At 42.9% G+C, this 21,770-nt stretch overlaps 1 protein-coding gene across 3 annotated transcripts in view; it reads left to right on the top strand.

The window, feature by feature from the left end:
• RELN (reelin) overlaps positions 1–21,770 on the top strand; it is a 538,293-nt gene that overhangs the window by 281,428 nt on the left and 235,095 nt on the right. For all 3 annotated transcript variants that reach the window (XM_070071183.1, XM_051849694.2, XM_051849695.2), the window contains exon 8: positions 10,371–10,422. In XM_070071183.1, coding sequence (XP_069927284.1) covers positions 10,371–10,422 — 52 coding nt within the window. The remainder of the gene's footprint in view (positions 1–10,370; positions 10,423–21,770) is intronic.

Genomic DNA, 21,770 nt, shown 5'->3' on the forward strand with positions numbered 1-21,770 from the left:
TCTTGTAGCACAGGTGAGCACTGGACGCCTTACTGATGAGTCCCATGTGAAGTATCTCACAATCGGGAGGGGTGATTTTATCATCTGCTTTCAGATGTAAAAATAAACAATTCTGTGCTAAAATTGACAATGCCAACAGATCTCATTAAACATGATGCTTTGCTGTGATGAGATGGCTTCTTAAAAAAATTGAGTTTGATGATGTATGAGGACACTTCAAAAAGTTGGTGGAGAAGTAGAATTCAAAGGTGAGTTTATTCTGACGTAAAACCACTTGAAATCTGTGCATGGTTTTCCCATGATGCATGTGTTCCACGAACTGTTTTGAAAACCTCTCTTTATATTTCAAAAAATTTTGCACCAAAATATGTATCTTTTGCTTCCATTTTCTCATGAACTTTTGGAAGCACCCTGTTATATGACATACCATGGAAACACACATGTCACACCTAAAAAGAAATTGACTTTTTTTCTTTTTTTTTATCTTTTATTTAATGAATATAAATTTCCAAAGTATGACTTATGGATTACAATGGCTTCCCCCCCATACCGTCCCTCCCACCCACAACCCTCCCCTTTCCCACTCCCTCTCCCCTTCCATTCACATCAAGATTCATTTTCGATTATCTTAATATACAGAAGATCAGCTTAGTATACATTAAGTAAGGATTTCAACAGTTTGCTCCCACACAGAAACATAAAGTGAAAAATAATAGATGATTTTTTTTAAATGATGATGAAATCAGATCAGACCTATTGTCATGTTTAATCCCAGTGAGAGTCAAGTTGGGAATTGATAATTTCTTTTTTTTTTTTTTTACAGAAGATCAGTTTAGTATACATTAAGTAAAGATTTCAACTGTTTGCACCCCCATAGAAACACAAAGTGAAATATACTGTTTGAGTACTCATTATAGCATTAAGCCTCAGTGTACAGCACATTAAGGACAGAGATCCTACATGAGGAGTAAGTGCACAGTGACTCCTGTTGTTGACTTTACAAATTGACACTCCTGTTTATGGCATCAGTAATCTCCCTATGCACCAGTCATGAGTTTCCAAGGCTATGGAAGCCCCTTGAGTTCTCCGACTCTTATCTTGTTTAGACAAGGTCATAGTCAAAGTGGAGGTTCTCTCCTCCCTTCAGAGAAAGGTACCTCCTTAAAAGAAATTGACTTTCCACACTCTTGTACGGAGCCATGCTCTGAAAATTGTCCTTGTTTTCCCCTTATATTCAAAAATGTTAGATGTTTAGTTTTATCGCATTATCTTTCACTGTTGCTTCCCAATCACTGAGGAACTTCGATAGCTTGGAACTGAAAGAGCACCAGTGCCTTCAGTACTTTTTGGCTGGTGCCGGATTGCACTGGAGCAGTTCCCGTCCCCTCCTTGAGATTCATGAGCCCCTGCTGCTGGCATTCTGGGCTGAAAGCCCTGGAAGCACCAGCTCTCAGCCTGTGGCTGCTGAGCCTTTAGCCTCCCCACCGGAGGACTACACTCGTGTCTTACTCCTGAAGGGCTATGACTGCAGCACATGGGTGCTGCCCTGGCTCCGTTGCTTTGCCCTGCACTCTGCTTGTAACATCTCTCGCCCTGTGCCTTTCTGCTTTTCAACTTGGACTTCAAGGCTTGTTCTCTGGTTGCATCCTTCACTCCTTTGTCACACATTGTGTTCACAAACGTGTACTTTAAGGCCGGCGCCACGGCTTACTAGGCTAATCCTCCACCTTGCGGCGCTGGCACACCGGGTTCTAGTCCCGGTCGAGGTGCCGGATTCTGTCCCGGTTACCCCTCTTCCAGGCTAGCTCTCTGCTGTGGCCAGGGAGTGCAGTGGAGGATGGCCCAAGTACTTGGGCCCTGCACCCCATGGGAGACCAGGAGAAGCACCTGGCTCCTGCCATCGGATCAGCACAGTGCGCTGGCCACAGTGCGCTGGCCGCAGCGCGCCAGCCGCGGCAGCCATTGGAGGGTGAACCAATGGCAAAGGAAGACCTTTCTCTCTGTCTCTCTCTCTCACTGTCCACTCTGCCTGTCAAAACAAACAAACAAACAAACAAACAAACAAACGTGTACTTTAAAAGGTGCCAAAAGATTTGCTTTCAAAGGAAAGGGAAAACATAGATAGGCAATTAAAGGAAGATTTAGTTATCAAAATGCGAAAGCCAATTAATTATTGTAACATGGCTTTTATTTTATGTTGCTTGAATACCCCCTTTCATGGCAATAGATACATTTAATTTATTAAAGATACAAGCTTCAGAACATTGATGAATTGAAGAGTTTTGAATTGAAATTAGAACACAAACAGAATTAATTGGATGCAAATTAAAATAATAGGTGCTCATAATTCAAGTCTCAAAAATCGTATAACGTTCCTGCAGACAAATGTGACTCTGCTAGTAAAGTTCTTGAAAAAATAGATTTGCCAGTACATTTTAAATGATGTACCATGACTGAATTAATTATCTATAAACCTTAAAACAAAATTAAATTTTTGCCGTAGTTAATTGAGCTTAGAATAAATGCCTATTTTATAAGGTGCCCTTATTCAGTAGTATTAATGGAAATGCGTGGCAAATTCTTTTTGTTTCTACTGATTAGAAGAAAATAAAAATATCTTGGGGCCAGCATCATAGTGCAGTGGGTTAAGCCACCGCATGTGACACCAGCAGCCAATATGATTATAGGTTCGAATCCTTGTTGCTCCACTTCTGACCCAGATCCCTGATAATGCTTCTGGGAAAGCAGCAGAAGATGGCCCTGCCACTCATGTGGGAGACCTGGATGGAGCTCCTGGCTCTTATCTTAGGCCTGGCCCAGCCCCAGCTGTTGAGGTAGTTTGGGAAATGAACTAGTGGAGGGAAGAGCTCTTTCTTTCTCCTCTGTAACTCCGTGTTTCAAATAACTAGAATAAATCCTTTTAAAAAGAAAAAAAGAAAAGCATCTAATTACACAACACCAAAATTCAGATTTCTATAGCATGAAAACTAAAATATAAAGTTTATTTGATATGTTTACATGTATATTTATTCTTGATTATTTCACTGTATCCCAGATTAAAGTTGATACCCAGTGGGCTAGTACTAGATTATGTTATAGAATTAATGTGATATTAGCCTATGAACTAAAAAGGAAAATATTCAAAATGCTTATCTTCATCTGAGATATTTTAAAAAGGATTCAAGTTTATATCCCCATCATAAGTATTTCCTCAAGATGGAGTTTTTACTTCAGAGTCAAAGGGAATAGACAGATTGAGAAAAATCTCAATTCATCTTAAAACATGATAAAAGCAGGGTGATGTCGACAGTTGACTCTGACAATTTTTATACTTTATTGGTTTCCCGGAAGCAGAAATAGCCAGTCACTCCTTGGTATCCAAGGTGGGATTGGTTCCAGGATTCCTGCAGATTCCTCAAACTGTGGATGCTTGAGTCCCTTATATAAAATGGAGTATTTTCATATAACCTGCACAGACCCTATTACTGTACATCATCTCTTATTATTAGGTATTCCTTATGATATCCAATAAAATTTAAGTAATCGTCACGTGTTGTTTAGAAAGAATGAAAGAAAACACATGGCTACAAATGTTCAGTACAAATGCATTTCCTCCCAAAACTTTTCTCCCTGCAGTTGGCTGAAACCGTGTTTTGTGGAGGCAGAATCCACAAATGTGGAGAGCTGGCCGTGTATTGTACCCAAGTTGTGTTTATCAAAGACAGATCAAAAACAAGTGAAAAGCATGGAATTCATTTATCCATTACCATTATGTTTGCCAAAATACAACCTTTTTTTTTTTTAACGATTTTATTTATTTATTTGAGAGGTAGAGTTACAGATAGTAAGAGGGAGAGACAGAGAGAAAGGTCTTCCATCCACTGGTTCACTCCCCAAATGGCCGCAACAGCTGGAGCTGTGCCGATCTGAAGCCAGGAGCCAGGAACTGCTTCCTGGTCTCCCCTATGGGTGCAGGGGCCCAAGGACTTGGGCCATCTTCTACTGCTTTCCCAGGCCATAGCAGAGAGCTGGATTGGAAGAGGAGCAGCTGGGACTAGAACAGGCACCCATATGGGATGCCGGCGGCACAGGCGAAGGATTAACCTACTGTGCCATGTCGCCTGCCCTAGTACAACCATTTATGTTGTACTTCAAAACTAAATCCAGGGGTCGGCTCTATGGCGTAGTGGGTAAAGCCACCGCCTACAGTGTCAGCATCCCATATGGGTTCCAGTTTGAGTCCCGGCTGCTCCACTTCCAATCCAGCTCTCTGCTATGGTCTGGGAAAGCAGTAGAAGATGGCCCAAGTCCTTGGACTCCTGCACTCGCATGGGAGACCTGGAAAAAAACTCCTGGCCCTTCCACTTAGGTAGTGAACCAGTGGATGGAAGACCTTTCTCTCTCTCTCTCTCTGCCTTTGCCTCTCTGTAACTCTGCCTTTCAAAGAAATAAAGATAAATCTTAAAAAAAAAAAAAAAAAAAAAAAAAAAAAACAGGAAAACCTGAATCCAGTCAAATGTGTTGTGCATGAGAACTGGTGAATGTTATCAATCCTCAGACATCATTTTTTTAAAGAATGTACATTCTTATTTTTCATAAATCTAATTCTTAGTGAAGTTGTAAAACAAAGAACCACAGGCAAAGGCTATTGATAGGCTAAGGATTTAACTTTCTTTTTTGAAAAGATCAATGCATTGATTTGAAAGGCAGTTACAGATAGAGTTTGAAACATAGATCCTTCATCCATTGGTTCACTCTCCAGATGGCCCCAAAAGCCAGCACTGGGCCAGGCCAAAGCCAGAAGCCAGGAGCTTCATCCAGGTCTCCCACATGGGTGGCAGGGTTCCAACCACTTGGGCTGCCTTCCACTGCTCTCCCAGGTGCGTTAGCAGGGAACTGGATAGGAAGCAGAGCAGTTGGGACTCCTGCCAGTGCCCATGTGGGGTGTTGGCATGGCAGGCAACAGCTTAACCCGTTGCACCACAACGCTGACTCCAGCATTTATTTTTTAAAAATTCTTATAAGAAGATCTCCATTTTGTAGATTTCAATAGCCATTTCATTTCGATAAAAGCTAAAGTTGGTCAGAGGCAGGATCTGCTATGTTCTGAGCATACCGTAGGTTTGCTTCTGCTAGTACTGTCTTCTGTCCTCACACGTTTCGTTCTAGTCTCGAAATTCCAGGTGACACTGAACTTCATTCATTTTGTTGATTCAAAATAATGGTAGAGAGGAATTCATTTACCCACTGCTTAATAAGTTGTTGTTTCAGATTCAACATGAAACGAGGTGTGTTACTTTCTGTTTTTGTAAAAGAAGTTATTTACTAAATTATTCTCACGTATATGGAAATGCATTTTCCATGGTGATTTCATGGAATAAATTCATGATTTCAATAATAAATGTATAATTAATAAATTCAAAAATTCAATAATTCCATGCATTAACAATGGTGAATTTGGGCTAAAATGGTATCAAACCTAGTAAAACTGTGCAAGGTAGAGGTGTAGAGTGGACAGCGTGGGCTTCAGTGAATTATTCAGATTCATGTAGTTACCGTACTAATTTTCTTGAGTTTGGAGTCCATTTGATAACTTAAGAGCCCTGAGATTTTGCAGAAAAAAAAGTACTCCATCAGACATTTATAATTGCTCTATTATTTATCAAAAGCCTGTAAATGGCACTTCTGTTTTCAGAATGTCAGATATGAAGGCTTAATAACTTCCTAGACTAAAGTGACATATCTGCACTCAAGATTAACAAATAATTTTCAATACCTAATAATAAATACTGTTGAAGAGATTTCGTAGGCAGTGCTTCTTGTTTTCTTGTTCTCTTTCCTGTTCTTTGTTACAGCTGACAAAAATAAGTGCACAAAGGTGGAGAACTGAGAGTCAGCCTTTGTACCAGGCTTTACCTTCCTTGATGAAGAAAAAAAAATGTAGAATCAATGACTAATCAAACTCTGAAGTCACCCTCAGTTAGCCTGTATAATTTGAAATTTGACAGTATTTCATGCCACTTGCTATTCTCCAGCAGAGGTCACGGCTGTGGAACCTGACCATGCAGGTGACACAGGCATCATTTTTTACACCACCAGGATAGGAAGCTAAGACTCTCTGCATATTTAATGCACCAGCCATGGCAGAAAGCATGTTGCTTTTAACTTACATGACATCACTGTTTCAAAGAACCTGTACTCAGAAGTATTTTTGCAGCTCATCTGATAATCTACTCAGTTATCTAAAATCAGAGGGTAAAAGAGCATTTGTTCAATGTATATGAAATTATTTAACAATTCTCTTTTAGTATTGTGCTTCTGGATTTTAAGATCAAATTATCCAGGTGGAAACCAGGGAGGACGGAGAGTTGAACTTACTATAAGAACTCTGGCAAAAAAGAAAAAAAATATATATCTATATAAAGGAAATTTTATTGTACATTGTTCCCTGATGCGGCTGGTGAAGGGTGGGAGACCGGAAAGAGAATCATGGACATGGTGAGCCAGTTGTCTTTTTTTTTTTTTTTTTTTTTTTTTTTTGACAGGCAGAGTGGACAGTGAGAGAGAGAGACAGAGAGAAAGGTCTTCCTTTGCCGTTGGTTCACCCTCCAATGGCCACCGCAGCCGGCACACCGCAATGATCCGGAGCCAGGAGCCAGGTGCTTCTCCTGGTCTCCCATGGGGTGCAGGGCCCAAGCACTTGGGCCATCCTCCACTGCACTCCCTGGCCACAGCAGAGAGCTGGCCTGGAAGAGGGGCAACTGGGACAGAATCCAGCGCCCCGACCGGGACTAGAACCCAGTGTGCCAGCTCCGCAAGGCGTAGGATTAGCCTATTGAGCCATGGCGCCAGCCAACCAGTTGTCTTTTAGAAGGTAAACCTGGATAAGGAGGGATTAAAATTAAATATGGAAGAAGTTTCCTCTGTCACCTTGACACTAATGATTTTAATAAATTAGGAGTGAATTAAATTAAATTTAATTAAATAATTAAATTAAAATAAATTAGGAGTAAAAACTGACACATCTACCCAGTGTCTCTGCCCTGCCTCCATTACCATTCCTGCTTTTCACTGAATTTTAAAGTGGTGTGACTCAAGCACAAGCCCAGTTGTCCTCCCAATTCCTACCGTAGGTCTTTTTTTTTTTTTGGGGGGGGGGGGACAGGCAGAGAGTTAGACAGAGACAGAGAGAGAGAACGGTCTTCCTTTTCCATTGGTTCACCCCGCAAATGGCCGCTATGGCCGGCGCACTGCACCGATCCTAAGCCAGGAGCCAGGCACCTCCTCCTGGTCTCCCACACGGGTGCAGTGCCCAAGCACTTGGGCCATCCTCCACTGCCTTCCCCGGCCACAGCAGAGAGCTGGACTGAAAGAGGAGAAACCGGGACAGAATCTGGCGCCCCAACCGGGACTAGAACCCGAGGTGCCAGCACCACAGGCAGAGGATTAGTCAAGTGAGCCACGGCGCCACCCCATAGATCTTTCAATAGTCATGTCTCCCCTGTACTCTGCCAGAGCACACTGGTTCCCCACAGCCCTGCATGAACTGGCTAGCACGTGACCATCCCATGGTTGCAGGTCCACCACGCTGGGGCTAATGCAGGTGGCTCAGTGCTTCTGCTGCAGTGAGAAACCTTGTCACACACTTCCTGTATCATGGGAACGAGTCCTCCAACGTTTCCCACACTTTAGCCTGCAGGATTCAGGAGCCCAGCACAGTGAGCACCTAACGTTCATTCCATCTCATTTGAATGGATGAGAGTTAAGGCCACTGCTCCAAAGATTAAAGAGAATTTTATCCTTCCTTCAAAAGGGAGAAGGAAATTGTGAACGCATGCTTCTTTATGAAATTAAGGAAAACTACAGAAACACGTTGGAAAGATATTTCTAAGCCCATAATTCTATGTTTTGGGGGGTTGGGAGCAGGGGACGGAGTGTAGTATTTTACTGAGGAAAAAAATCCACAGATTTTATTATTCATTAAATTAAAATATTACATTCAAGATTGTTAGTTTATTCATAGTGTTATGCAGCCATTATCACAATCTATGTTAGAATATTTTATCACTCCCCCCCAAGAGATCCTGTACCCTTTAGCTGTTGTAGTCCTAGTCACTTTTTTAAGAAGATTTATTTATTTATTTGAAAGTCAGAATTACACAGAGAGAGGAGAGGCAGAGAAAGAGAGGTCTTCCATCTGCTGGTTCACTCCCCAAATGGCTGCAACGGCAGTAGCTGTGCTGATCCAAAGCCAGGAGCTTCTTCCGGGTCTCCCACACAGGTGCAGGGGCCTAAGGACTTGGGCCATCTTCTACTGCTTTCTCAGGCCATAGCAGAGAGCTGGATGGGAAGTGAAACAGCCAGGTCTCAAACCGGCGCCCATATGGGATTCTGGTGCTTCAGGCCAGGGCATTAACCCTCTGAGCCACAGCACCGTCCCCAAGTTCTAGTCACTTTTCTTTCTTTTTTTTTTTTTTTTTTTTTTTTTTTTTTTTTTTTTTTTTTACAGGCAGAGTGGACAGTGAGAGAGAGAGAGAGACAGAGAGAAAGGTTTTCCTTTGCCGTTGGTTCACCCTCCAATGGCCGCTGTGGCCGGTGCACCGCACTGATCCGATGGCAGGAGCTAGGTGCTTCTCCTGGTCTCCCATGGGGTGCAGGGCCCAAGCACTTGGGCCATCCTCCACTGCACTCCCTGGCCACAGCAGAGAGCTGGCCTGGAAGAGGAGCAACCGGGACAGAATCCGGTGCCCCGACCGGGACTAGAACCCAGTGTGCCGGTGGTGCAAGGCAGAGGATTAGCCTAGTGAGCCGCGGCGCCAGCCCTCTAGTCACTTTTCAAAATAATTTTATTTTATTTATTTGCCCTTCATCTACCTCCTCGTTTTTGTTTGGTGGCCTTGCTGTTGTGAGAAATAGCCCCACCCATCCACTCAAAGGATGGACTTAGACTCAGGAAGTGCAGCAAAAGCAAGATTTTATTAATGATCTTGCAAGACCAGGCACCTAGCGAGTCAGCACACCTGGGGTGATCTATGGCAAACCATTTATTTTCTAGAACACAGGTCCCTCCCCCAGTTACTCACTGGCTGAGTACTACAAGGTTACAGTCTTCCCAGCATCTGCTTCAGGTATTCTGGCCACTCTTAACATCCTGTTTGTCCAAGACTTTTTTTTTTTTTTTAAAGATTTTATTTATTTATTTGAGAGGTAGAGTTACAGAGAGAGAGAGAGAGAGGTCTTCCATCCTCTGGTTCACTCCCCAAAGAGAGAGAGAGAGGTCTTCCATCCTCTGGTTCACTCCCCAAATGGCTGCAACGGCCCGGAGCTGTGCCGATCCGAAGCCAGGAGCCAGGTGCCTCCTCCTGGTCTCCCATGAGAGTGCAGGGGCCATCTTCCACTGCTTTCCCAGGCCATAGCAGAGAGCTGGTTTGGAAGTGGAGCAGCCAGGACTTGAACTGGCACTCATATGGGATGCCAGCACCGCAGATGGAGGATTAACCTACTACACCATGGCACCAGCTCCCCTTTTTCTTTTTAAAGATTTTATTTATTTATTTGAGTTACAGTCAGTGAGAGGGAAAGACAGAGAGAAAGGTCTTCCTTCCGTTGGTTCACTCCCCAGATGGCTGCAACAGCTGGAGCTGTGCCAATCCAAAGCCAGAAACCGGGTGCCTCCTCCTGGTCTTCCACGTGGGTGCAGGGGCCCAAGTACTTGGGCCATCTTCTACTGTTTTCCCAGGCCGCAGCAGAGAGCTAGATTAGAAGAGAAGCAGCCAGAACTAGAACTGGCACCCATATTGGATGCCAACACCACAGGAGAATTAACCTACTGCACCATGGCGCCGGCCTTGCCCAAGACTTTTCCAGGAGCCTGTAAACTAGGTGTTAGGCTAGGTGGCTACTTGTAACTTTCCACATACCTGCAAGCTGTTGTGCCATTTACTTGTCTACTTATGGGTTAACACCTTAAGTTGAAAATGAACCAAATATTTGCTTCTCACAATGTGCCGTTCCCTCTGAGTCTCAGGACTGTGGGTGCAATAGGATGGAGGAGGTGTGGGTGAGCAGAGAGGGCTATGTGCAGTGCCCTGACAAGGCTCCCTGTCTGAGACAGCTGAGAAGTTTCAACAGGGCCCTGAGAAGTTTACTACTTATGCCTCAGTCAGGATCCTGCCTCTTTGCTTCCCACAGGGGAATAGGAAATATGTCTGTGTTCAGGCATATCGATAAAAAAGTGATCTATGAACTGGATAAGTGCAACCTCAGTTAATGAATGTGTCCTTCCTTTCCTCTTCTCTCACCACCCCCACCAACATCTTTCTGCTCTGCTCTTCCTATCTTGTCTAATTTTTGTGTGTTCCTTTCTCTAGACGACCACGGGCCTTAATACGACAACAGCCTCTGTCCTCCAGTTTTCCATTGGTAAGTGTTTTCAATGAATCCAGCAATTCATTTATTTTTAATCACAGCAATTTAACTTGGAAAAATTGGTTTTAATCATAGTGTACTATTGGGATTATAATGCCAAATGCTTTTAGATTTACATAAGGGTAAGTCTTAACTTTGCATAAATTATTTAGAATGTTCTTTAAATGAAACTAAGATTTTTAAACACCGCATTCTGTTTACACTTCTCTCCAGCAGTGAGTGGTATTAAAAATGCTACAGATGATCCAAAAGATCTTAAAATGATTTACATACGTATTTTGAACGCACTGGGTTATTGTATTACAACTAATTACCTTGCTGGTTATGCTTCGCTCAGATTAAGATTGAAATCTATTCAATTTCCTGAGCTCCGACTAACTGGTAGTGAAAGAGATAATTATTGGTGGCTGAAAGAAACCAATGAAGCCTTCATGTTTGGCATAAATAATCTATGATTAATTCAGTCATAGATAATGAAAAAAAAAAAAAAGGCTGCATCTGGCAATCTTTCTTTCATGTGCTTTTGTAGTAGAAGCAAACATTTCTGCCCCAGGAATCCCATAAAGCAAGGTGACTATTGATCAAGTGCTTGCGATTTTGCTGTCTTTTCTATTACTTTCCATTTTAATTTTTGAATGAATCCTTCACGGATTAACACTTGCACCCGTTCCTAAAAGGAGTGTTCTGGGGAAAGCAAGTGCTTGCCTTCTTGAGGCCTCAGACCTTTTCTTTAACCTTGGTCCTATAACATGCACTCTCCCCCTGCCCCACCCTGTGGAATACCTGGTGCCTGGCAGCTGTCTCCGGGGATAACACCCCCAGCCCCACCATCTTTACCCTCATTTCCTTGGAGAGCAACCACTAGCAAAAGGACTGCTTCCCTTAGTAGCCTTGTATTCAAATTGCAAAATCATTGTGCTGCATCCAGGAGCTCACTGTGGTTGACGGTGCCCAACAGGAATTTTCTTCTAGTCATGTAATTGTCACTTTTTTTTGTCACTGTGCCTCATCTCAGCTCATGCAGGTATTATGTGAAACTGCCTAATGACAGTATGGGTTCTTTTCTTCTCACGTTGATCATATTCCCTACAGCAGTTTACAGATATTTTAGAAGTCCATATGTGGTCATAAAAAGTGTTAGTAAAAACAAAAATAATGTTTTCTAATGAGAGAGTTTTCTTTGATTTATTAGCAAGTATATCCCACTTTAATGAGCATGTAATACTTTTATGATAAAAAAATGAAGTTGTTTTTTAAAGATGTAGTACAATAAAACTGTATGTAGCATAACAGGTAGCTTGGAGATTCTTAACCAGAACAAATTCATTTTGCTATTAATGTGTAAAGATAGACAGAGTAGTGAACACCGGTGTATCTGTGTGATAGGTACCTATTCTTACTTTTGGGGAGAGTAATGAGCATTGACTTCAGAGATTCTTTGAGCAATTAAAAGAGCATTCACTCTAATGTAGCTGTTTCGTGTTTGTACTTTATCTAAAGGAGGAAAGAGTACCAGTTACAACACCCTTTATTAAAGCAGAGGGGTCCTTTTTTGTGAACAGTAAAGTGTGTACAGCAAATCTGGCAAGATTCTCTCTCTCCTTGCCTTCAAGTGCACCACTTACAATAAAGATGATGAAACAGGACCAAGAAGTAGAGTTTAACTAAGGATGCAGGGGCTAGTACCTGAGGCTCCAAACCCAAAAGTACCAGGTCCAAAGTCTTGGGATGGAACCCAAACATGTGACTTAGCAAAAACCCTTGATTTCTCCAGGAGACAGAGGCCTGCAGGCCACAGGCAGGCTTATGTTATTTAAGACATAGTTTTGAATTCTGGGTTGGAAGCATGGAAGAGTAACAGAAATGAGGGGGAAGGGAGGGAAGAAAGAATGAATGGAGAGACAGATTTTTTAAATTTTAAATTATTTTTTAAAATTTAGAACTCTTTTTTATTTGAAAGTCAGAGCAAGGTCTGTGTGTAGAGTGGGGAGACAGAGAGAAGAGAGAGAGAAAGAGAGAGAAAGAGAAAAAAAAGAAAGAATTTCCATCTGCCTGTTCACTCCCAAATGACCACAACCACCCAGGCTGGGCCAGGTCTAAGCCAGGATCCAGGAGCTCCGTCTTGGTCTTCCACATGGGTGGCAGAGCCCAAGTGTTTAGGCCATCATCCACTGCTTTCACAGTAGTACTGACAGGGAGCTGGAATGGAAGCAGAGCAGCCAAGACTCTCATATAGGATGTCGGGCATCATGACCAGTGCCCCAACGCCAGCCCCTTAAAATCTTTTTGGATGATAGTTTTAGAGTCAAAAGTGAAATTATAGCATGCCATTGTGACTGAAACAAAATACTTAGTGAAAGAAATTATAATTTATTGCTGAGAAACTTCCCTGGGGTGTTGACACTGTGCATTTTAAAAGCACAATTCCTTGGGAACCAAGAAGGGTTGGGTGCTGGAGAAGCCATGGGGTAGCAAACCATTCATTCTAGGGTACGTGGTGTTGCATCTGTGTGGTGGGCAGCACTTTCCGGAAATAGTGTTCTGTATCTTGTAGTCATTTGTTGATGTCGATATGTATGAGTATTAAAGAAGTGAAATCATCGTGTTTACGTGTGTGGGGTGAGGGCCGGACCGGGACACACATGTAAATCCTAGAAATGGCATCATCATGCTTATTCATCTTAAACTCAAAAAGCAAATATCAAAATAGAAACCACAGTTTAGTAGTTGTTCATTTATATTCAGTTCATAAATTATGGGGTGTGTTTGGAAAAGCTGTCTGTTGACAGTTCAGCACATGTGTGTGTGTGTGTGTGTGTGTGTTGTGAAACTCTCCAAATCTTTACTAATCAGTGAAAGATGGCCAATTTTAGTGTCCCTTCTTAGGAGTTCATTTAGGAATAGTTTAATTCAATGTTCATTGTATTGCAAAAGGACTCAGATGTTATTCCGGCAATTTTCTGGTAGATTCTATTATTACTCATGACCTGAATGGTAAATGTATTCATAATTAGGCAAATATAATTACAGTTGAAAAAAATGTGTTGATATGTTCATAATGCTCGTGTAAGCACTTTCAATTATCTGGCAAATGCTTTCCAAAAAAGTCCCAATTTCCTCAGAGCTAGGTGTGTAAAAATTGTTTGAATTAATTTGTCATGCCAGTGCTTAACAGCAGGGCTCTCCCAATTCTTGCAGATATATATGAGCCATTTATAGACATAAATACATAGGCAGTCTTAATTAAATGATTTTTAATGTTCAAACATCCTGAAAATACAGTTATGCAAGTTGAAATTTATCAGGTTATCAACCGCTAAGTCATCTTGAGAAGTGTCCTATAATATTCTTAAAAGAACTTTTCATTTTTCCATTCTGATGAAAGATCTTGTATCCATTCCGGGGCTGAGTCATTGATTTGCTACAGTCCTCACTTGATTCATGAGATTGTGCTTGTGAAATTTATGGCTGTAGTCTTAGGGGGCATTCACCCATTTCCTTCAGATTTCCTGTGGAATAGGAAGAAACATTTCAGATGACCCATCACAGACCATTATCTTACAGATGCCTCCAGAATGTTTTCCCAGCCAGGGTCCCGGGTCCAAGGGAAATGCTGGCAGTGCTTGGCCTCCATCATTTAGCAGACTTTCACTGAGTGTCCACTGTGTGTCCAGCACTGTCCTGAGCTGGCTTTGTAGGAAGAGAGAACCTATCAACACCACTTCACAGTGTAGGAAGAGGTACCAGGTACATACAGAACAGGAGCCTTCCAGACAATGCCAGGTTGTTAAGAACAAAGATGGGTAGCTGTACATGTCAGCATGGGCCTGGGGCCCACCTAGGTCTGGTGGGGTAGCGAGAAGAATCTCTGAAGGCCAACAATGCGAGTCAGTTGAAAAGACTGAGACAGACTTCTGAGGTGAGCGGGCAGAGTGAACGCAAGCAGAGCACTGCAGGAGAGCGTGAGTGCTCTCCCCGAGCAAAACTGGCCCAGGTGGCCAGGAGCGAAGCCAAACAACACTGTCTATCCGGACAGCTAATCTACCTCGGCTAGGAGTCTTCATAGGTGAAGTTGGGTAGTGGAGGAGGGGAGATTAACTTGGTTGGCTTCCTGAAAATGAAATAAATTTGTCATTTTTTTTTAACTTAGCTAAGAGAGGTGTATGAAAGGGCCACTTTCTATAGCAATAAAGAAATATAATAAAAGCGATTCTGAAGAATGATTACTGGGCTAGCTGTGTTACAGATAGGTGAGTCACTTCCTTGATGTAAATCTGCATTGAGCACTCTCCAAGAGTTTGCCAAGTGATGCACTTGTTCAGTTCAACCCAGGTCTGTCTGCAGATGAATGGGATTCCTTAGCCAAGTGAGGATTCAAGAGAAAGTATTTAAAAATAGACACCACGAAGAGCTAATCGTTTGGCCTAGAACACAAATCTTTCTTGTCCATCCAGGTAGCCTCAAGCCCAGGGGCTCACAATGAATAGATGCTCAAAATATTTCTTGCCAGAATGAGTCACCATTATAGAGACACCTGTAACAGAACACAGTAACCAAGTGCTAACTAGGTGTGATGCAGGCTTTTCATTTCATGGTGACAGAAGGTTTGGAGGAGGTAGAGGTTTGGAGGTTTGGAGGACCTCAAAAGTGGGAAAGTGGGAGTCACTAATAAAATGTGCCTTTAGGGAAGCAGACGGAAATATACATCCAGACATTCATTGGTAATTACAGAACTAAAATCTATTCTGTGTTCACAATTTATAGTTAGTGCCCTTTTCCTTGGTTTTACTTATGGTGGCCTAAGATATGTGGTTTTTCAGATGAAGAGTGTGTATGTATTATTTTTGCTGCTTTTTTATCATCTTAAAACAGAAGAAACTCATTAAATCCTGAGTGCTCTGTATTTGCATATTCATGTGGGAAAATGTTCCGGGGCCCTGAGTTGCTCTCTCTCTTTACTGTCTGTCCCACAGGAATCTATGGGATAAATGAGAGGTGCTCCTTTTGTATGAGTGTACTTTGAAAAATAAAAACTGGAAAATTAGCAAAGTGAGAGGCCCTCGTAGCTGAATCGGAAGGTTGCTTTGTAAAAGGAAAGAGATTATTTTTTCTTCCACAGATGCAAGATATAAATACTTTTAAGAAGTATTTTATTTCATTTAGCATTGGAGAAACAGTTTTTCCTTGAACTTAATTCATAAAAAGAACTTAATTCTTTTAACTTTTATTTAATGAATATAAATTTCCAAAGTACATCTTATGGATTACAATGGCTTCCCCCCCCCATAACTTCCCTCCCTCCCACCCGTAACCCTCCCCTCTCCCGTTCCCTCTCCCCTTCCAGTCACATCAAGATTCTTTTTTTTTTTTTTAATTTTTTTTTGACAGGCAGAGTTAGTGAGAAAGAGAGAGACAGAGAGAAAGGTCTTCCTTCCATTGGTTCACCCTCCAAATGGCTGCTACGGCCGGTGCACTGCACTGATCCGAAGCCAGGAGCCAGGTGCTTTCTCCTGGTCTCCGATGCGGGTGTAGGGCCCAAGGACTTGGGCCATCCTCCACTGCCTTCCTGGGCCACAGCAGAGAGCTGGACTGGAAGAGGAGCAGCCGGGACAGAACCGGTGCCCCAACAGGGACTAGAACCTGGGGTGCCAGCGCCGCAGGCGGAGAATTAACCTAGTGAGCCGTGACGCAGGCCAAGATTCATTTTCAATTATCTTTATATAAGATCAATTTAGTATATATTAAGTAAAGCTTTCAACAGTTTGCACCCACACAGAAACACAAAGTGAAAAATACTGTTTGAGTACTAGTTATAGCATTAAATCATGATGCACAGCATATTAAGGACAGAGATCCTACATGAGGAGTAAGTGCACAGTGACTCCTGTTGTTGACTTAACAAATTGACACTCTTATTTATGGCGTCAGTAATCACCCTAGGCTCTTGTCATGAGTTGCCAAGGCATTGGAGGCCTTTTGAGTTCACTGACTCTGATCATATTTAGACAAGGTGATAGTCCAAGTGGAAGTTCTCTCCTCCTTTCAGAGAAAGGTACCTCCTTCTTTGATGACCTGTTCTTTCCACTGGGATCTCACTCGCAGAGATCTTTCATTTAGGTCATTTCTTTTTTTTTTTTTTTTTTTTTTTGCCAATTCATAAGCATCTTAATTACTCAGAACTTGGTTCAGTCGAGAAATGCACTTTCTCCGTTCTTTAAGAACCAGTAATTCAGTGAACGAAAAATTGAGCCCTCATACCTTGCTGTGAGTTGCTACTTGTTGTCTCCATGGGCTGACTGAAATTTGTTGCAGATCAGATTCTCATTTTTATTTCAAGAGTTATTCTCCTTGGTAAAGGAGTAAGACTTTGGGGGAGTTTATTGTGAAATAGTGAAAACCTCTTCTGAAACATAGAAATCCGTATGAGACTAAACAAAGTCTCTGGTGGCTGAGCTCAGAGCAAATATAAATCAAAACCAGAAGTTGAGAAAATTTCAAGGGCAAAATTAATATCATATGTGTGTGTGGAGGTTGGCATTTGGTGCAATGACAAGACTCCACGTGGGACTGCCTGATTTGAGTACCAGCTCCACTTCTCGTCCAGTTTCCTGCCAATGCGCAGGAGGCAGCAGGTGATGGCTCATGTACTTGGGTTCCTGTCACCCACATGGGAGACCCAGATTGAGTTTCAGGTTCCTGGCTTCAAACTGCCCCAGTGCTTGCTTGAAATCTCTCTGGAGGATGTTCTAGGAATAGGAATACAGCAGTGAGGGCAGGGTGAGAAGCAGCTGCTCACGGATGGTGCTCCCCAAGAGAACTCATCCATTGGCCCAGCCAGATACCTTGGAACCCCCTGCTTCCCTGAATTTATTTTGTGACATCCACTTCACTCTGCTTTTATTTCTACACGGACCTTTTCGGCACATGCATTTTTACCCTGTAGCTTAGATACTGGCGGGCTAAGGAATGTTCAAGCATCCCTTTTTGTGTAGCTCATAATTTTTCAATTAGAACTAAATAAATGTAACTGAATTGAATTAAATCATAGATTAGGAACAGGATAAAGTGCTTTTCCACACTGGTGCTCAGTACTATACCAGTTCTTGGCTTTGAGGCTAGGGAGTGTGCAGAATGAAATCTATGGGCAATATTAGAACTTAATCTGAGCCAGCAGTTCTCGCTTTGTTATTCAACAATCAAGGACTCCTCCCTCAAAGAGAAGATCTTCAGGGAAGCTCTTTTTTTATCATTGTTTTTAAGATTTATTTATGTGTTTGAAAGGCAGAGTAAGAGAGTGAGAGAAGGGAGACAGAGAGAGAGATCTTCTATCCATTCGTTCACTCCCCAAATGGCCTAATAGCCAGGTGGTCCAGGTGGAAGCCAGGAGCCAGGAACTCCATCTGGGTCTCCCACATGGGGGGCAGGGGCCCCGGTGCTTGGTCTGGCTTATGCTTTCCCAGGTGCATTAGCAGGGATCTGGATCGGAAGTTGTGTAGCCAGGACTCAGACTGGCACCCTGCTATGGGATGCCGGCATCACAGGTGGCAGCTTAACCCATTGTGCCTCTACCCTCGCTTAATGAAGTGTATTATATATAATAAGGAAGTGTGCTATGTATAATGCAATGCTCCCCAACACACATAGGAAAAGGAAAGCCTAAGACAGTGCCCTGCCCTTCAAGAAGTTTACCATCAGGGTCGTTACACGATGCATACATGGATCAGAGCATCATATTGCACCCCTTAACTATGTGCAATTATGTGCCAATTAAAAATAAAACTTTTTTTAAAAAAAAAAACTTTATTATCAAAAGGTGGAGCACAAAAAAGTACACATTTGGGAAGAAACCAAGTAAGGTAGTACACTTGAGGTGCTAATTAAGGGATGCATGGAGGAGACCGAGGCAGATCTTGGGAAAATCCAGGAGAGAGGGAGATCCAGAGACAGGACTTCACCATTTGGGAGGAGACTGGCAAGAGCAGGCGTGGCACCACTGCAGAGGGTCAGAGTCCCAGTGAAAGGTAGGGGATGGCGTCCTGTAGGGAGAAGGAGAACAAAGCTGGGCCGGGTCAGAGGCACACAGCCACAAGGATGCCTTGCTGAGTCTGCAGATTGCAGGAGCTGGGGAGGAGAGGATTAGTCCTCCTAGAACATGGGCCAGCCCGGAGCACTCGGGCATGGGTTATTTGGGCCCTGGGGAAAGGAACCCTGTGTGGCAGGGAGGCTGGCACAGCCTGGCACACTGTGGGTTTCTCTTGCCTGTGTTTTCTCCAGCACAGGCTACAGCAAAGGTTCTCCACTGTGAGCTTAGGAGGAAATTTGCAAAGGGCAGGCACCGGAATTTTGAATGATGGCATCGCATTCCACAAACTGGGAGGGAGCCCATCCCTCTCCCCCTTCTAAGAGTGGCAGTGGCAATGTGAATATTTTGGAAGTGAGAGACCACAGATAGGACTAGGAGGGAGAAAGGCCCAAAAGGCGAGGAGGACAGCTGCTCCTCTTATATCCTGTGGTCACCGCGCATCTGCCATAAACTGGAAGAAGTCCCCTAATGAGATTTGGGAATTTCAGCCAGGGAAAGGAAGTTGACAAAAAGACAAAATATTGAGTACAATAAATCACGTACTGTCACCTTGCTCCAGAAAGGAGGATTTGCAGATCCAGTGGCCTGCTTGCAAAGGAAGTCAAAATACAAATCAGTACCAGTAGCCTCATTTTTGAAGTTGAACTTGGCCTCTGTGACGTGCTATGAAAGAGGTCTTTCAATTTAAAGGAAGCATGTTTTTAGTGTAAGTACAGACTGAGGATTTTTATTGATTTTTTTCTTCTGTTTTGTTTGACCCCTCTTAATCCTTAAGATCAGCTTTTGTCTTTTCCTCGCTTAACATTATACTAAATTCCTGCCAGGTTATTTTTTTGGTGGACAAAACAGATTTAGACATAAATCCTCGATTTTCATATTTAAGTAACTGCTTAATTGACAGTCTGAGCAGACTGAAGATCAGGGGCAGGTTCATTTCTTTAAATTGACCGTTTCTATTAAAAAATGATTTATCTCAACACTGGTGTCATATTTTACTAAAATTGAATTCGTTTGTTCTTGACAGATCCAAGAGTGATTCTCTGATTTCCTCTCCTGCAGAGTGGAACTGTTCTTAATTAAAGTAATATCTGTGGGCTCCTCTGGTCACAACTCCCAGCCCTGTCGTTTGGGACTAAGAAGCCTCAGGACACTTCCCGCCTGGGCTGCCACAAAGCATTATCTGACACAGTGACCATTTTTTTTCCCTGACCTGGCTTTTTACCCATGAATCACGCTGCTGCCCCTTTGGCTAAGGCCCCTGAACTTGAGCCAGACATGAGATGCCGTCTCTCTGTGCAGACACAGTGCAGGCACATTGTGTTGGTACCTCATGACTTCCAAAAGCCACCCTGTATGGTGGGATGTGCAGGCACTGTCTCATGTCGGGAACAGGCTAAGAGCATGCCTGCCATGAGCTGGGGGAGGTTGTTGGCTCAGCCAAGAGCAGCACTTCCTATGTAGCCATCCCTCATGCATTTATTTTATGCAGGAGCTGGGAGTTGGTAAAATAGCCCACTTGGGTCCAAATTCTCATATGTCCAGGCAAATGTTTTTTCCCTTGCACTCCAAGGTGCTCTATGGATCACTGATGTACAGTAAAATACAAAATAGGAAAAACAATTTGTAAGGTGGATATTCGGTGCAGCAGCTGTGCTTAGAACACCCACCTCCCAGAGTGGAGGGCATGGGTTTGAATGGAGCTCTGCTTCCCACTCCAGCTTCCTGCCAATGTGCACCCTGAGAGGCAGCTGGTGATAGCTCAAGTTCTTGGGTCCCTGCCACCCATGTGGGAGAACTAGATTGATTTCCTAGCTCCTAGTCTTGTCCTGGCTCAACCCTGGCTGTTGCAGGCATTTGGGGAGTAAACCAGCAGATGGAAAATTTATCTCTCCCTCTTTCTCTCTCTCCCTCCATCTCTCTGCTTTGAAAATGAATAAAATAGATTTTTTTTAATACAAACAAAAAAACCAATTTGCTCTGAACAGTAACCAGGCAAAAAGCTAGCTCAGTAATAGAGGACAGACTTAATTAGATTTTAATAAAATTTACAAATTAATGAAAAAATTTGTATAAATATATCATTATAAAACAATATGCAAAAGTATATGCATAAAGTGTTGGTTTTGTAGCAGGAGAGAAAAATAAAACCGACATAAAAACTGAAAAACCTATTAAATTATCTATCCTGGGTGTTACAACATTATATGCTTAAAACTGGGAGTCATTTCTAAGAACTGCTCATACGTTAGTGTTTCTAGATTCGCCTGATTGTCATGATTTTGCTCTATTTACAGTAGGCGATTTTGATGCCATTGGCGAAAGGCCTTAAAGCTGTTAGGCTTTTTCTGGCAAATTCAATAAAGAAGGAAACAAACAAAAAAATCTGACTGTAATCATTGTTCTCTATTGTTGCTGAAAGAGTACATACGCACAGTTGCTGCCAAAGAAATATTTGAACAGAAATTTGTAGACATATCACAGCATCGATCAGTTGAACCATAATCGCCTTGTTTGGGGTAGAATTATTTTGGAGAAGAGCCAAGTAGCCAATGAGCTCTCCCTGTGATCCTTGCTGCTTTGGAAGATAGAGTGTCGTCTCCCTGGTGAATATAGTGCTGGTCTCAAAATCGCTCTTAGCTTAAAAGCAAAGAGAGATAATTGTCAGAATTGCTGCTTGCACCAAGTCTTGGTGCTGCCCACCACAGTTTTCACACTTTGACGCAGAAGAAGGCACATCTCTAGCTTGCTTGCCCTTGCCTGGAGTAACGTGTAACGTCCCTTTGGGAGTGACAGTGTCTTGCTTTTTAAAACCTTCCCCCGGAAGTTTCCCATTCATCTCCCTCTGTCTTTCTGCTCACTACAACTGCGAGTTAATGGCCCTGCCTTCCATTTGTCTGTCCTGAAGTGATGAACGGATGTGTTGATCCCGCCAGCATTTGCTGCCTTCGGAACAGGGGCTTCTGAGCCTCCCTTCCGTATTCTTACGGCGCCTCTATATCAAACACTGTTGCATACAGGCGGCTCCTAGGACCCTGCTTGCGGCTCCGCTCAGTCTTGAGTGATGGCAGCGGTGGCACCTGTGCCGCGAGAGTCCTCCACAGGCCTCTGTCCAGACCCTCCTTGAGCCTTCAGTATTTATGGGACCTGCTTGGCTGTTGAGGCGTGATTTCTGGCATTGCCTTTTGCTGTCTATAAATTCTGTGAGATCCGTTCCCTCCTCCTCCCGTGGTTCTGTGCGACAACTGAAAAGGCAGCTTGT

Source organism: Oryctolagus cuniculus, chromosome 3 (assembly GCF_964237555.1).
Source record: "Oryctolagus cuniculus chromosome 3, mOryCun1.1, whole genome shotgun sequence".
Lineage (NCBI taxonomy): Eukaryota > Metazoa > Chordata > Mammalia > Lagomorpha > Leporidae > Oryctolagus > Oryctolagus cuniculus.